The following is an 18,003-nucleotide window of genomic DNA, read 5'->3' on the forward strand; positions in this document are numbered from 1 at the left end:
ATTCCCACTTTAACTTTTTACATATTTACAAAATTTTTGTCTTTTAATATGCAAACATGCATTAAATTCTTTAGGAGTGGCTGGGTGTGGTGACTCATGCCTGTAATCTCAGAACTTTGGAAGGCCAAGGTGGGTGGATCACTTATGGTCAGGAGTTCAAGACCAGCCTGGCCAGCATGTTGAAACCCTGTCTCTACTATAATTGTAAAATTAGCTGGGTGTAGTCCCAGCTACTTGGGAGGCTGAAGTAGGAGAATCATTTGAATCTGGGAGGTGGAAGTTGCACTGAACCAAAACTGCAAAAATAGCTGGGTGTGGTGGCATGCACCTGTAGTCCCAGCTGCTGGGGAGGCTGAGGTAGGAAAATCACTTGAACCTGGGAGAGGAAGGGTGCAGTGAGCTGAGATTGCACCACTGCACTACAGCCTGGGCAACAGAGCAAGACTTCATCTCAAAAAAAAAAAAAAAAAAAAAAAAGAGAGAGAGAGAGAGAGAGAGAGAGAAACAAATTACAGCACACAATTTAGAAAACTTCTTTCATCATGGCAATCACCTTCCACCTGCCTGGCTGAAACAGGCATCTTAGACATTACTTTACAGCAACCTCTCATATCCATTAGTCTCTTTCCCAACTTCATTAGCCTGCCTTTCTTTTGGCTCCCATCATTTTTTGTCCCGACTATTTTAGATCACCCTAATTAATATCCAACTCAGTTTGTCCACTATACCATGACAATTATCTAAAATTGATACTGATTAAATTGGTCAATCTAAATGCATTCAATAACAATTTTTAAAAATCAGAATAAAGACTTAATACAGCATACAAGAACCTTCCTGATCCCACCACCATCTGCCTCTTCAGCTTCACCTTCTTCAACTTCCTATCTTTCCAAGTGGCCCACTGGCAATACTGAAATTACGCTCTACCTCCAAACCTCAAATTACCTTGTCACCCTGAACCAAGTATTCACTCATCTTTTAAAACTCTTATTTTCACAGACTTTCACAAATACCTACCTCCTTCCCCCACCCTCCAAAACAGGGCATTCTTTCTGATGTCCCTAGCTGTAGTACTACTGTACTTTCATCTTATTATCTACAGCAACTGTGACTGCTTACTTAATAAAAATTTGCCTTAAAAATCTGTCTAGCCCTTTAAAATAGTAATGTTAACTATGTTAAATTTAACACTGCTGAAAATTTTTTTAAAAAAAAGGGAGAGAGAAAGAAAAAGAAAGAATAAAAAAAAAAGGAGATGGAGAAAGAGGAAGAGAGAGAACGGGGTAATTTTCCACACTGATGAAAATTTCAAAAATGACATTTCACTGAAGATGATGTACTTTGAGTAACATAATTCTGATCTGCAATATGCAAATTTGGGGGTTCAGAAGAAAAAAACCCTACTTTTTAATGACGAAACTTTAGGCAAATTTAGGCTGTAGAAGATATCTCAGAGACAATAGGCTGAGGAAAACTATTCCATGAAAAAATATATTTTGATTCTTTAATACTTAGGCATTACATTCTATATCAAAATTTACCAACATGCCGGTCTATAAATTCATATTGATTTTTTTAACCATAATTTGATTTTGTTTCATGCTAAAAATCTCACTCCCTTATAATTACCTTTACCATACATTACCTGGAATATAAAAATCTTCAGTAAATGTTGGCAAACTCTTCCCCATAACATGTAGAACAGAAATGTCTAGTTATAAATTTTCTTAAGCTAATGAGTAAAAGAAAAGCCCAAATACATTGGCATTTTCACTTAACAGTGGCTCACAATTACAATGATCAGAAATAAACCTACTTACTATTGTGCTATAGGGCAGTTTTGCCAAGGGCCCACCTTTAGGAGCTAGGTCAACTTCTAAGAAAACTGTACGAAAACATTAAGTTGTTAACAAAAATTTAATTTTAAAATCACTCAAGTTAAATTATTATTAATTTAGAAAAAAGAAAACCCATGTATTAATCACCCAAAAAACAACCTTTATTTTAATAAATAACAGTGGGCTTACCACAGGGCAGGGATTTTAACGTGTCAAGTTTTACGCTTATTGGTAGTAAGTCTTAAAGAGGTGAAATGAACTATTCAATAAGACCCAAAAGGCCCTAAAAATAAAATAATACTTTAATAATAAAACTTAAAAAAGAAATTTCCAAAAGAAAATAGTTCACTCCTTGACCATGCTTATTTATTCAGAGTACCAGCGATTTCAGTAAGTGCTTCATTTTTCCTGCAAATCTGATGTTGCACAGGGAATGTATACATTTTCATACCATCACAATATCATCAATATCTCAGGCCAGTAATATTGTGAATGCAACTGTTTTATAACAGACACAAAATTAAAAAAACAATGCTACTATTTACGGCAAACAGAAACAAAAGTAAATACTGAAAGGATGTTGTCTTTTGTGTCTAGTACTGATTTTAGTTGGACTTTAAATGAAGGTAATCAGCTCTCCTGGAATAACCTCTACCTCTGGCTGTGGATCCACAGTATAAATATGGTGAATAAAGCTAAACTGTAAGAGCTAACTATATACTGAATAATCAAAATAATTATAACAACTAATACTGCTCTTGAAGACCAATCTAATGAAAAAAGTATCATTAGATATGGTGAGAAATACAGACAAATCTGTACAATCTAACATCTATAAACAGTAAAATCAAAACATCCAACTTCCTTATAGAAAGTGTTTTATCTATGTAATTATAAATGTTAAGAACTCTTGTATTTTATAAACACAAGATGGGCTCACTTTGATGATATCAATTTTAAGATTTATAAAAATGTTTAAAAAAATCTTTCCACAAAACTTTATACAGTTTAAAGCTATACACCAATCTATAAATCTCAGAAAATGAAAAACAAAACAAAACAAAAAATCTTTATAAGATCACATGTATAAAACAAGAAATGAAATGTGATTTTATTTAAGGCATTACTGGGCTACTTCACAAATCACCACCTCAAATATTTACACTGCTCCACACTACTAGTTTTCTATCACATTCACAAAGAATTTTTTTTTAATACCAAATATTTAAAATCTTCAATGTAGTAAATTCTTTATTCACATTTCCATTATATTTCATGGACTCATTAACTATATCCAATTAGAAACAATGAAAAAAAAAAAAAAAACTGTGGCTATAGGAAACTGCTAGAGAATCTGCTTTAATTTCACATGAATACCACCCCAAAATCCTGGATGGCAAATTTACAAAGCAGAGCAAAGTGTTGATATAATGTGCCTATTTTGTGAAAAGTAATCTTGATTATCATCTTGTAAATAAATGTTCCATGTAAAAATCAATGAACTATGGCAGAGTTTCTGGTTTTAGTTCAAAAAGTTCTTAATTTAAAACAATAAAAGAACAATTTTAAAAACTTGATCGCTTAGTTAAAAATTAAAATTCCAAATATAAATGTGTCATTTAATAGTTTAGACTTACAGACTGCTGGTGGCAGCACATGATTTACAATAATAAATATATACAAAAAAGGTATCTACAAATAAGAGTACTGTTATACATGAGCAGTGACCTGGTGAAACATACCAATCACACAGATAATTCAGTTTAGTTCATGAAAAGGGCAATTGGGTGATAGAAATTTGAGGTTTAGCTCACTATTTACAATAACTGAAGTAATGATTCTGTTCCTCAAGTCCCATAGGGATAAAAAAAAGTTTTACATGACAAATGTCATGTTTTTCTTTTTTTTTTTTTTTTTGGCCAGGTTAATTCATGTCAACAACAACAAAAAAAAATATAATAAAAGTTTCACAATTCTAACATGCTTGATGGCTTCCTATTTAAAATAAAATGGTAAAGGACGTATTTATACTACATTAATTATCAGTACTGCCCTCTGCCTGTGGCTTTACCTATACTGACATCTTTCATAATAGACATATCTGGATCATTTGAATGTACTTCAAGTTTTTTCAGACTGACGGTAGGTTTCATTTCCTGAAGTTGCTTTAAGACAAGCTCAGTGCAATCTTTAAGATTCTTGTCTAAAACAATTTTTACATTATCACTGCACTGAAGCTGTGATGGATTGGCAAACTGTACAAAGGTTTCACTTTCTTTATAAGGACATACATGATTTCCGCTAGTCACAGCAGTCTTATCAACGTTTTTTCTTGAATTTGAATGGGACCCTTTTTTATTTCCAGTATTTGGATGGTCTTTGTCAGTATTTTTCTTCTGCTTCACTGCAGACTCCTCAAGAAACTTCAGAAATGATACTTCAAATCCCATTGGCTTAAAAGAGCTCCAGTCAAAAGATGCAGGATGCTCCTCAGTGGTTTGAATGGCAACAGCAGTTTCTTCTTCTTTACACACGCTACTTAACTCAGCTGCTGATGCTGGTTCAGCCTTCTCAACTTTCCTTTTTTTATTTTGTGAGACATTTTTTTCTTTATTAACTCTCTTCAAATTACTTGCTTTTTGTCTTTCTGACTGGCAGGGGTTACTTTCCTGAAAATCATTACTTACATTTGAAGAGGTATTAGCTTGGGTCTCTACATTTGTGCTATCTTCATTTATTAATTTTGTAATAAATAATTCTGTTAGTTCATCCATTTCATCTTTTTCATTTTTTTCAACTTCCTTTTGTGGAACTGTAGCTGTTCTTGAATTATCATTGCTCTCCGATACACACGTGTCAGAATCTTTCACATAATTCTTAGCACCTTCTTGCTCAGTAGTTTCCTTTACTTGTGAGTTGCAACACCGTTTGAATACAATAAGAAGATTTCGGTGTTGTGATGTAAATGCCTTAGATAACTTATGGCACTTATAATGTCTAATTATATTGCTTTCACTTGTAACAACTGAAGTACATCCCTTTATCATACATGGATACTGGGTTACAAATCTGCTTGTACACTCAGACAGGGCATCATTTCTAGCCTTTATAGAATATACATGCTTCCCACGTTTCAGAGAATAAGGCTTATTTTCTTCAATCTGCACAATTTTTGTATTCTTGTTTTCTGAATTATTTTTTTTCTTTCGTTTGGTCTTGGGTATTTTTATTCCTTCCTTTCCACATCTGCTATGTTTTGTCCCCCGATGTTTAGCCTTTGACTTTTCTTGGTTTGCCTTGCTTGATATATTTTCCTGGCCAGGAGTTAATCTTCTTGGACGAATCAAATGAGCTTTATGTTTGTCATTATGCTTGTTAAAAATGTGTCGGAGGAGATTTGACCGAGTTGCATATATACGGTCACAACCTTCACAATCACATTTGTATACACCATCTTCTTCTGTTTTACTTGACCTTAGTCCAATTCCATGGTCTGCTTCTAGATGAACAACATAGTTCAAATATGTAGTAAATGAAGATTTACACTCCAACTGGTCACATGGAAATTTCCCAACATCCACAGAAGCAGTCATACTTTCAATTTCTTCAGGAGTCATTTCATGAAGTTTCATGTAGTGTTGTATTAGGCCAGTAATTGCTTGGAAAATTCGAGAACAGTCACTTACCTGACATCGAAATTCTTTCAAAGTTTGTTTAGTTTCAGTTTCTTCACTTTCTTTACCAGCTTCACTTTCCTCTTCGACCTCTGCTGAAAATGCAGGTAGATCTGATTTGTGTACAGCCTGGTAATGGAGAATCAAGTTTTGCTGTATTGTAAAGGCAGCAAAGCATCCCTGGTGAACACATCGATAAGGTCTATAAGGACTGTATCTTGTTGGAAACTCAAGGGACTGGGAAACTGGCTTCTTTCGTTTTTTCTCCTCCTTTTCCTTTTTATGCCTCCTAATTTTCCGTACTTTTGTTTGTGTGTTTGTGGGGGCATTTGTATTATATTGTTCTGAAGTAACTGTAATCACTTGCAAAGAACTTTCTATTTTGTCAGGACTTTTTTTTTCTACAAGTTGTTTTTCTGGGATTGCTGCTACATTACTGTGGGTATTTTGGGTCTCTGCTCTCAGTTCTAAAGCAGGCTGAGATTCCCTTTTATTTTCCTCTGTCATAGCTAGCTGTTTTTTCACTTGTGTACTTCGTGGGGCTGACACATTTTCACTCTGAGATTTTCTTCCATAAGGCCTTTTTATTTTTAACTTTACCATTTCTTCAGTTGTAAAATGATGCACCAACTGACAGTGTGCCCGAAGGTTAGAATTTCTTGTAAATGTTTTTGTACATGTAGGTACTACACATTTAAAGGGAGCAAATTTCAATTGATTTTTCTTAATTTCAAGAATCATTTCTGGAGTGTATTGATGAATTTTACCATAGTGCTTAAATAGTGCATCCTTTGTCATAGCGCTGTAGTTACAGCCTTGATTTTGACACACAAAAGGTTTATGAACTTTCTCATTAAGTTGAATGTTTATCATTTCGGAAACTGGCTGAACAACTGTGATATTTGCAACTGATTTAACAGGCGTGGGAGTCAGTGTCACTGATGTATTTATCAGTACACACTGGGATGCTGGAGTGGATAGATCATTTTCTAATTTTAATTTCTGTAAGCCTTCTAAAATTTCCTGTATTTGATCCTCCTTATGTGATACTTCAGACTGAGGAACATTACTTTTTGTTGGCATGACACTTACAAAGGAGGAAAACTGAGGAGAATCGGGTAATTTGTTATTTTGCACAGTGTTTACTGAAGGAAGCTGAATGTTATAATTTATTTGAGCATTTTGTGATGTTTCACCAGCACCCTGAGATCCAGTTTTTACCTCAAGTATTTGAGAATTCATAGCAGTTTTAATAATTTCAAGAGTCTTTTCAAAGTTTTGTATAACATTATCTTCAGAAATCTGCAAATCAGAATTTATTGAAGTTGTGCACGAATTCAAAGCCATCATTTGGGAATCACCATTTTCAGTTTTTAATGTTAAAGGGGCTAACATCGTATGGGACTCTAGACTGGTTTTGAAATTCTCTTTTACATCAGTCATAAATAACTGATTGTTAACATTATTTAATTTCTGTGTTAGATTTTCCACCAAACTCTGAGGTTCACAACTTGGAATGACATTTGAATGAAGGTTAGTATTTGGGATCTCAATACTTTTTGCTATGAGTCCCATTGTTGTTAAGTCACTTGTTACCAAGTTTTGGGAAGCGTTAGGTGCAATCAGTGGAGGAGCAACTTTCTTTCTTCTCTTAGAAGCACTGTTTCCCTTTTTATTTAGATGACTGGATCTTGTGTTCTGAGGACCACTTATAACAGAAACACGAGAACTGTTACTGGTAAAATTTTGTGATGGCCCAGTAGCATTAGGGAATGAATTAGAACACAAACCATTTTCAACAGTCTTCAGTAGTAAGTCATTCGTTGGAAAAACAGGCAAACTGTTACATTCCTCAATGGAGGAAGTTTTGGAGTTTGATGTCCTATCCTGGTTGGTCAGCAGGGTGTTTGGATGGCATACAGTCTGCAACAGGGGTGGCACAGTTGGATTTGGCATCACTGTTGCATTTACCTGTGGTGCTTCAGAGACACAACCTGTTGAAACATGGGAAAGCATTTCAGCACCCTCAAATGTACTGGGAATGCCAGCAGTTTCCAAAGCCTGTTTAATAATTTCACTACCTTCTTGACTAACACTGGTGTTAAAGTTAGTCACAGCAGGTCGAGGAAATGTATTTGGTAAAAATGTTGGCGAGCGATTTTCAGCAGCAAGAAGCTGTAGAAATGATGGATCTTTAAAACATGCTTCTGGACTGAAGGTAGATTGTTGCGGCTGCTGCAAATTTACTGCATTTGTGGAGAGAATCATGCTGGCAAGAAGAGAAGGCTGTCCATTACTCTGTAGAAGTTCTTGAGCAATTTCAGCTCCATCCAGTGGTTTACAGTAAGATCGCTTGGATAAGTGCCCACCCAGTGATCTGGGATTAGTAAAAGCCCTATAACACCTGCTACAGATAAATTTCCCATCTCTGATAATTGCAGGCCATTTAGCCCTTTTGTTGTGCTTGGGTTTTCTTTCCTTCCCATTTGGGCCCCGCCCACGGTCTTTTTTAACTTTTTCAGGTGCAGATTGTTGGGCATTGGTGCTACTAAAGTCATTTGCAACATTCACTTGTGAAGGAAAAACTGCATTTTCACCATTACCCCCCTTTAGAAAGGAGGAATTAGTGTTTCCTTCAATCTGTGAGGAATAATGATTTGTATTATTTTCCAGTTGGGAAAAAACAGAATTAGTCCCACTATCTGCTGGTGAAGGGAAGAGAGACATTGAACTACTTTCTGCAGGTAACGGAAGGAAAGGATCTGAGCCACTGTCAATATTCAAAGGCAGAACTGTTTTGGTGAGATCTTCCATTTGTGCTGGCAAGGCAGTATTAGACAAATTTTCCATTTGGGAACATAACATACTACCTTGTTCATTTTTATCCTGAGAAGTTATACTTGGATTTATGACACTTTCCATTGAGGGCAACAATGGAGATGACACACTTGCTAAATGAGCTGTAAAAATGGGAGGTGAGACATGCTGCAACTGGGCCGAACAAGTAGAATTCCCATTGGCTTTGGTCTGTGATGTAAAAAATGCATTATTTGAGCTGTTCACCTGTGGTGGCAAAAAATAAACAAACTTTCCATTATTTGGTGTATTTAAGTTGTTAGCTTTTTGAACTTTTTTATTTTTGCGCTGCATTTTAAATGCAGCATATTGGTCAGGGTGTGCTGTCTTCATGTGTTTCCCAATACTCTGTGAAGAATTATAGGTTCGAGTACATCCTTCAACCTGGCAGCTGAATTTCTGGACTGGAGCTTTTGGAGGCACTGATGGAGTTCCTAGTGAATTACTTAGGTTGGGCTGCGGTGGAACAAATGCAATACTTTCTAATGTCTTAAGAGGTAAATTATAAATACTGGATGATGTTTTAACATTATCTCCACATTCAAATTTGGAAGTTGGTAAAATGTTTTGAAATCCTGCCTGATTTTGCACAGAAAAGGTCATCAAGTTGTTCACTTGTCTTTCTAAGTTTTGTGGGGTAAGGTCACCTATTTTGAGGGTTTCTGAATTCACTAAAGAATTCTGAGTAATCTGGGCTTCATTAAAGCAATCCTGTCCTTTTTTCTCTTGGAAACCTGGATGACACAAATCATTACAAGTATCTTCAACTTGTGTATGTAAGTCTGTAACTAGTGCTTCACCACTGCCTTCCACAGTTGTGTTTTCTTGCTTTCCAAAGTTATCCTCAATCCCCTGATTGAGAGACACCTTAATGGACACAGCTACTTCACTGGATTGAAGCAGAGGAGTAGTAGCAGGGTTTTCCAAACCATTTGACAATGGTCCATTAGCTTGCCTGAACTCAGAGGGAGAAATCGGGTCTTGTTTGGTCACAGCTGATTCTACTTTGCTTTTATCCCAAGTATCGCTTCTATCTGTCAGTAAGCTGTTCTCAATGTTATTTTCTGAAGGAAGCATAGATCTTTCTTTCTCAGTATTCTCTGCTGTGTTCTGATTCACTTCAGAAGGCTGAATGGAATCTCCAGATGAATTGAGCTGGGATTCAGGAGGCAGCACTTTTTCAGGAGTACTGTGATCATCCAGATGCTTTTCCAGCTCACCCTGAGAACGATAAACTTTACCACAACCTGTGAACTTGCAAGTGTACGTATTATAATGTTGTGCTTCATGATCATATAGTAAATAAGCTTCTGAAAAAATTCTTCCACATTTAGGAAACATACATTTTGCTCTAAAGACTTGATGCTCCTTTCGGTGGGTTAAAAGCTCGGCATAACTATTAAAACCAGCCTTACATTTCATCTGTATACAGATATATGGTTTACTGCCACAGTGCATCTGTAAGTGATCATTGAGATGAGTAACACTTACAAAATGTCGTCTACAGTACTGGCAAATAACTTTTTTGCTCTGCATTTCAAGAAAGCGCTTGGCATCTTCATTATCTTTATGCCCCTTTACATGAGCAATTAAATTTTTAAAGTACTTAAAGCCCTTTTTACAAAAAGTTACAGGGCAATTAAATTCATTAACAGGTACTGGTTTCTGGACTGGAATCACTTCTGGCTCATAGGATTTATCTTTGTCATCATTTTCATCATCTGAACCATCATTGTCATTAAACACTATAAAATCTGTTGAATAGAGACTATTTTTTTTTATAGGTCGCTGCTCCTGTTTAGCCACAGTATGTGTCTTCTGATTTTCATTGGTAGTTGTAATCTTCGGAGGTCTTCCCAATCTTCTTAATGGTTTCATAGCTGCTAGTCTCTCTTTACTAGATTGTTTAACATGCAGTGTGACATGAGGGACAAAAGTTTCTTTAGAATTAAAGTTCTTTGCACATATGGGGCAACTATAAATTCCATCTTTGTAATGCTTCTGAGCATGTCGTACTATTCTGTGACCAAGGAATTCTTTGTCACACAACACACAATACTGCATGTACGCTTGCCAATTTCTAAACCTAGCGGATATAAATCCCCTTTCTCTTAACTGTTTTATCTCTCTCTTCTTCTGCTTTTCATCACCAATGTCTTTAAGAAGGCCAGAATTAGCACCAACTCCACCACAAAGTCCATTCGTAGAAGTTTCTTTACTCACTTCTTGATAGTCTACTACTTTTTCATACACTTCACTGTCATTTAGTTCATCTATTGAAGACACAATGGATGCTTCTTCTCCCATTAATGCAAGACACTGTCGTTTCAAGGTTTTCCAATCCCAGAATTCTGGATCAAAGGGCCACTGAGTTTTCAATACAAGTAACAGCTCACAGCGTAGAGAATTTGGTATTGGAAGATTCTCTTCATCATATTTCTGGTCTGGCTGATTATATAACATTTCCACAGCATAATATGCATCTACTGTAGGCTCAATAAGAAATTCACTCAGTTGACAAGCACGTTTAACTTCCAGATCATCAGGCAACAAACATGAAATGGTCTTGCAAATAGATATTTTCACTTCAGTATTTTCTGTAGACTCCAAGCGAAGAGCTTTTACACATAGTTCTATACAGGTAGCAAGTCCAGCCCCTTCAGTCTGTGAAAAAGCAAATAGGAAATGTTAATTTGATCTACACTGATTTGAGAATTAAGATTGAGATCTGTTTTTCTCAAATCTTGTTTAACAGCAACTTATGAAAGGATTCCCCTTCTAAAGCACTGCAGCTCAGTCAGTATGTGTGTATGTAAAATGAACTGCACAGAATAGCAGAAAATGTGTAAGTACTGAAAGCTAGGTATGAAATCATTTAATGGCTATGCAAATTTTTAAGTTATTTAACTTTTTTGACCTTTCATATCCCACTTATAGAGGTCAAAATAGCACTTAAACTTCATTAAATTGCTGTATTAAAGGAGATTAAGTATGGTCTTATAGTTTGGTATAATGTCTGGCACATAGTAAATGATCACTAAATGTCATCCTTATCATAACTCTTACTACCTCTTTGTATACAATCTATCTGAAACAAAACCCTTCTAATCCAATTATAAAACTGAGAATATCCCCATATTTCCAAACTTATCAGTACTGAAAAAAAATTTTGCTTTTATAAAATAAGGAACTACTCCCTAATAGTGGAGATTCTAGTAGTATCACAAAACTGAGTATCAAACCACCTACCTCATGGCTGGACCAGCTTAAGAATTAGGAGTAGGGGTAGACATAGCCCAAAACACTTTCTTTTGAATTAGCACTTTGAACTATTACTATCAGATAGCAATAATGAAGGTTAAGGGTCATTTGAAAGACACATGGAGTAAAGAGATAAAAATGAGTTTTAAAGACCAGAAGGGGACAATGATACATGAGAGGTAGCCACAGGGTATGGCCACATTCATCTGAATAAAGTATGTACAATACAGAATCAAAAGGCAACCAAGAAAATAAGTAGAGAGAACTGATAGGGTCTGTTATTTTCATAAATCAAAAAGAAAATATTTTACTAAAACCAAAGCTTAAACTTGTAGGGCAAAAATATTTTAGTACTTTTAATAAAAAGGAAAAGGAGGCTGGAATACTACTGAATTGGTCTTGATTTTAGAAAAAGCAGGAGCACAATGACCAAAAAGAAAATGAATAGAAAGAATAGATATGGGCCGGGCGCGGTGGCTCAAGCCTGTAATCCCAGCACTTTGGGAGGCCGAGATGGGTGGATCACGAGGTCAAGAGATTGAGACCATCCTGGTCAACATGGTGAAACCCCATCTCTACTAAAAATACAAAAAATTAGCTGGGCATGGTGGCACGTGCCTGTAATCCCAGCTACTCAGGAGGCTGAGGCAGGAGAATTGCCTGAACCCAGGAGGCGGAGGTTGCGGTTAGCCGAGATTGCGCCATTGCACTCCAGCCTGGGTAATAAGAGTGAAAGTCCATCTCCAAAAAAAAAAAAGAAAAAAAAAAGAAAAGTCCTATTTAAAAAATCATAGGCTAGGCTGTGTGCAGTGGTTCATCCTTATAATCCAAGCACTTTGGGAGGCTGAGGGAGGTGGATTGTTTGAGCACAGGAGTTCAAGATGTGCCTGGGCAACATAGGGAGACCCCATCTCTACAAAAAGTATAAAAATTAGCCAGGCGTCATGGTATTCAGCTGTAGTCCCAGCTACTTGTGGGGCTGAGGAAGGAGATTAGCTTGAAGCTGGAAGGCTGAGGCTGCAGTGAGCAGAGATGGCACGACTGCAATCCAGCCCGGATGACAAAGTGAGACCCTGTCTCCCAAAAAAAAAAAAAAAAAAAAAAAGCCTGTGCATGGTGGCTCATGTCTGTAATCCCAGCATCCTAGTGCTTTGGGAAGGCAAGGTGAGAGGGACTGCTTGAGGCCAGGAGTTTGAGACCAACCTGGGCAATACAGAAAGACCCCATCTCCACCAAAAACAAACAAACAAAAAAATTAGCTGGGCATGGTGGCATGTGCCTGTAATCCTAGCTACTTGAAATTGGGAATTCGAGGCTGCAATAAGCTAGGATTGCATACTGCACTCCAACCTTGGCAACAGAGCAAGACCCTGTCTCTTAAAAAGAATAATAAAAAAATAAAAAGTGACAGGGAAGAAAGATGAAAACTGGGAAGGAGTGGGACCATATGGGTGTCTCCAGATTTCATGTAAACTTTTGTATTTTATACTATTCTGAGATAGATTGGTGCCTTAAAACTTGTACAGTAAAACATTTGCATCTCTTACATGACTTAAGGGGCTGCTAATGGTGAACAATAAGGCAGCTCCTCTGTTATGATATGCAATATAGAGAAAATATCACGTGTGATCTTTGAAGCTGCATACTACACACAGGAAGACACAAAGAAGTCTGGGAAGAATTCAGGGCCAAGTCAACCATAAAGATGATTAAAAATAATACTGAAGGCACATAAAATAATGTCAGAAGAACTAGTAAAAGTTCTTACTGGTGAAAGCTCTGAAAAGGGGTGTGACTATCCAGAAATTCAGGAAATGATGGAGAAATAAATGATTTTTAAAAAGGATTTAGAGGCTGGGCATGGTGGCTCCCACCTGTAATCCCTGCACACTGGGAGGCTGAGGCAGTTGGATTGTCTGAGGTCAGGAGTTCAAGATCAGCCTGGCCAACATGATGAAATCCCATCTCTACTAAAAATACAAAAACTTAGCCGGGTATGGTGGCGGGCACCTGTCATCCCAGCTACTCAGGAGGATAAGGCAAGAGAATCACTTGAATCAGGGAGGCAGAGGTTTGCAGTGAGCTGAGATTGCACCACTGCACTCCAGCCTGGGCAATAAGAGCTAATTCCACCTCAAAGGAATTTCTGTTGGGCCTTTTCTCCAAGAATGGCCAAAGCTGATTAAGAATTCTACTTATTGCTCATGAAACACATCTGAAATTATTTAAAAGAGGAATTCCACTGGCATTCTATTCTAATCCAGTCTGTAATTGAATTCAGAGGTTCATTTCAATTCATAAAGCATGAGCTTCAATAAATCTGCTTTAAAAACATTTTCATGTTATAATTAAACCTGAAACCTTACATAATGCCAACAAAACAAAAGAAATTATATTTTACAATGTTTATTCTTCTGACCTTTCATTTGTATGTGTACTTGAAAATAAGTGACGAGGCAAGATTCAAATCATAAACTGGCTATACAGAATGTTTTACTTTTTTTTCTTTAAAATTTTTTTTAGGCAAGGGCTCAATGTGAAGAAGGTAAGTTTTTTTTTTTTTTTTTTTTTTTTTTGAGACGGAGTTTCGCTCTTGTTACCCAGGCTGGAGTGCAATGGCGCGATCTCGGCTCACCGCAACCTCCGCCTCCTGGGCTCAGGCAATTCTCCTGCCTCAGCCTCCTAAGTAGCTGGGATTACAGGCATGCACCACCACGCCCAGCTAGTTTTTTTTTGTATTTTTAGTAGAGACGGGGTTTCACCATGTTGACCAGGATGGTCTCGATCTTTCAACCTCGTGATCCACCCGCCTCGGCCTCCCAAAGTGCTGGGATTACAGGCTTGAGCCACCGCGCCTGGCCAGAAGGTAAGTTTTAAAAGTTGAATTTGAATTCACAACAATTTTCTATAAAGACAATGTAACTGATTAGCCCATAAAAAATCTACTTAATTCATAACAGTTAATCATAAATACTGATAGCACAAGCTTAAATTTATTAAGTCACTGGAGTAGAAAGCTAAGTGACATGAATTCAGAGGAAGAACAGAAACTCAACCCCTTTCCAAGCACTAGAACAGCAACAGGCAAGTTTTGGAAAAAGGAAAAGTTTGTCTTTTGTACCCTCTTCCCATTCCCTTTTCTGTTCCTTTCCTCTGGCTGCCTAGTATCCTTGACCTAAACACATCCAAGGCTTGCATGTTGCTTTTAGCTCCCCATGTAACATCCCATTCAGCCCTTCTCTACCCATGCATGGCATTGTATCTTACCCACTTTTAAAATTCTTTAAATAATTACAATGTATTTCAGAATAAAATATAAACTCAGTGTGGAATACAAAAGGCCCTTCACAATTTGATCACTGCCTCGTCTGTTCTAGTTTCCTCTTTTATCTTTCTCTCCACTCAAACAAAAACTGAGCTACCTGTAGTTCCCCAAATACTCCATTCTCTCATTTGTCTTGAAACTACTTTACGTGCCTTTTCTGTGACGAAAACACTTTCTCCTCCTTCTTTAGACATTACTAATTGAGTAACAAAAATAGACAAGTGGGTTTTTATGGCTCACTTCTTTTATTCATTCAGCACCTACTTTATACCAGGCACTTCGCTAAGCAACATACTCTCACCAGAGTCTCAAGATTCCACTCTAACAGAAAGATCCACATAATATTACTATTGGCTGTGAGTTTCCATCAATGACTACAAAATCTTTAAGAGCAGGGATGTATTTTTCAACAAAGAGTGTAGGGAAGAGTATACTGTATGAATAAAAAGATGCCAAGCTATCTGTTCCAATCCCTTTGCAGATCTCAATCGGTATTTAAGACATTAATTACAGTTATCCTTCAGAATCTGGGAGCACTGGTTCCAGGATTCCTGTGGATACCAAAATCTACAATGCTTAGGTCCCTTATATAAAATGGCATAGTATTTGCATACAACTATGAACATCCTCTCACATAATTTAAATAATCTCTGTATTACTTAAAATACCTAATACAATGCCTACATATTACTTCATTTGCATAGATTCAACACAGTACACTAGCAGCAAATTAAAGTTTTGCTTTTCAGAACTCTATAGAATTTTTTTTTTCCCTTTTTTGAGACAGGGTCTCACTTTGTCACCCAGGCTGGAGTGCAGTGGAGTGAACCTGGCTCAGAGGTATGATCTTGGCTCAATGCAATTTCTACCTCCCAGGCTCCTCCTAGGATCAAACAAGTGATCCTACCATCTCAGCCTCCTGAGTAGCTGGGATTACAGGCACACACCACTAAGCCTGGCTAATTTTTTAAATTTTTTTTTTTCCGGGTAAAAATCAGGTTTCACCATGTTTTCCAGGCTGGCCTCAAAGTCCTGGGTTTAAGCTTTCCACAGTGCTGGGATTACAGGTGAGCCACCACTCCTGGCTTCTGAATATTTTCATTTGTAGGTGGTTGAATCCACTAACGTGGAACTCACGAATATTCGAAGGAGGGCTGCATTTTAAATTAACATATGAGTAGCTGGAGTCTTCAACTTCTGGAGTTTTTTTTTTTTTTTTTTTTTTTTTTTCAAAGGGTTACCAGTTGGCTGGGTGCAGAGACTCAGCGCAGAGACTCATGCCTGTAATCCTAGCACTTTGTGGGGCTGGAAAGGGCAGATCACCTGAGGTCAGGAGTTAAGAGACCAGCCTGGCCAACATGGTGAAATCCAGTCTCTACTAAAAATACAAATATTAGCTGGGCATGGTGGTGTGCGCCTGTAATCCCAGCTACTAGAGAGGCTGAGGCAGGAGAATCACTTGAACCTGGGAGGCGGAGGTTGCAGTGAGCCGAGATTACGCCACTGCATTCCAGCCTGGACGACAGAGGGAAACAAAGGGTACCAGTTAATACAAATCACTACCTTAAGGTTAACTGCTAAACGGAAAATGAAGAGAGTTATTACAGTAGAATCTTATCACTACAGCTTGATTTTAAGGTCTCGTCTCTTGAGTCCTAAAATAATAACAATCTATGATCCAGTTTTAAGATAAAACCTCTGCTTGATCAGGTTTCAGAAAGTAAAAAAAAAAACAAAAGGGAAAACATTTCATAAAACAAGAAACAAGGTTTCTGGGGTAAAGAGCAATTACTAGGGTGCATACTATCCCTGTCAAGACTGCTGCAAAGGACACGTGTGGTAGCTCATGCCTGTAATCCCACCACTTTGGGAGGTCAAGGTAGGGTAGATTGCTTGAGCTCAGGAATTTGAGACAAATCTGGGCAATATAGTAAGACCCCATCTCTACAAAAAAATAAGAAAATTAGCCAAGTGTGATGGTCCTATGGTCCCAGCTACTTAGGAGGCTGAGGTAGGAGCACTGCTTAAGCCTGAGAAGTTGAGGCTGCAGTGAGCTGTGATTGCAGCACTGCACTTTAGTCTGGATGACAGAGCAGACTCTGTATCAAAAACTGACCAACCAACAAAAGCAACAGTAACACAAAAGTCTGCTGCTGCCATGGCCAACTTCCCAAGCTATTCATACTTTTTTTTTTTTTTTTGAGACGGAGTTTTGCTCTTGTTACCCAGGCTGGAGTGCAATGGCGCAATCTCAGCTCACCGCAACCTCCGCCTCCTGGGTTCAGGCAATTCTCCTGCTTCAGCCTCCTGAGTAGCTGGGATTACAGGCACGAGCCACCATGCCCAGCTAATTTTTTGTATTTTTAGTAGAGACGGGGTTTCACCATGTTGACCAGGATGGTCTCGATCTCTTGACCTCGTGATCCACCCGCCTCGGCCTCCCAAAGTGCTGGGATTACAGGCTTGAGCCACCGCACCCGGCCGCTATTCATACTTTTAACTGCTTTTTTATATACTCTAATTCTGAACCCAAACTCTCTGGATTAGGGATACTCAACAGAACTATTAGTGGTAACAGGAATGTTCTGTATCTGTGCTGTCCAATAGGATAGCAACTAGCAACATGGAGCTACTGAGCAACTAAAATGTGACTACCATAATGGACAGTCAGCTCTTGTCCAAGATTTTTCATCCCATCCTTTGGCCCTTCATGGTCTCTTTATGAGTAGGGAGTAAGACTGAAGAAGGATGGCCACCTAACCTCCTCAATTCATCTGATTTAATAATGAAACCTAGAGTGATTAAGGTCAACTGCAAGTCAACATTTATATCCAGTTTGGCTTCTAGTTTCAAGTTCTTTCTACTCTACTTTGTCATGCTGCTCTTTTAGTTGGCACAACCTGCAATTTAAAACTGTACAGTAATTTCATAAGACATTTATTATTGTCCCCTTTCAGGTTTTTGCTTGTTTTGTTTTGGAAACACAGTCTTGCTATGTTGCCCAGTCTGGTCTTAAAATCCAGAGCTCAAGTGATCCTCCAGCCTC

The 18,003-nt window shown here is 37.6% G+C and overlaps 1 protein-coding gene across 5 annotated transcripts in view; it reads right to left on the bottom strand.

Annotated features, from left to right (window-relative positions):
- Positions 1-2,124: 2,124 nt before the first annotated feature.
- Positions 2,125-18,003, bottom strand: part of ZNF292 (zinc finger protein 292) — a 114,648-nt gene continuing 98,769 nt past the window's right edge. For all 5 annotated transcript variants that reach the window (XM_074397718.1, XM_003922956.3, XM_074397720.1 and 2 more), the window contains one exon: positions 2,125-11,035. In XM_074397718.1, coding sequence (XP_074253819.1) covers positions 3,884-11,035 — 7,152 coding nt within the window. In that variant the 3' untranslated portion in view covers positions 2,125-3,883. The remainder of the gene's footprint in view (positions 11,036-18,003) is intronic.

This window comes from Saimiri boliviensis, chromosome 4 (genome assembly GCF_048565385.1).
Source record: "Saimiri boliviensis isolate mSaiBol1 chromosome 4, mSaiBol1.pri, whole genome shotgun sequence".
NCBI classification, from domain to species: domain Eukaryota; kingdom Metazoa; phylum Chordata; class Mammalia; order Primates; family Cebidae; genus Saimiri; species Saimiri boliviensis.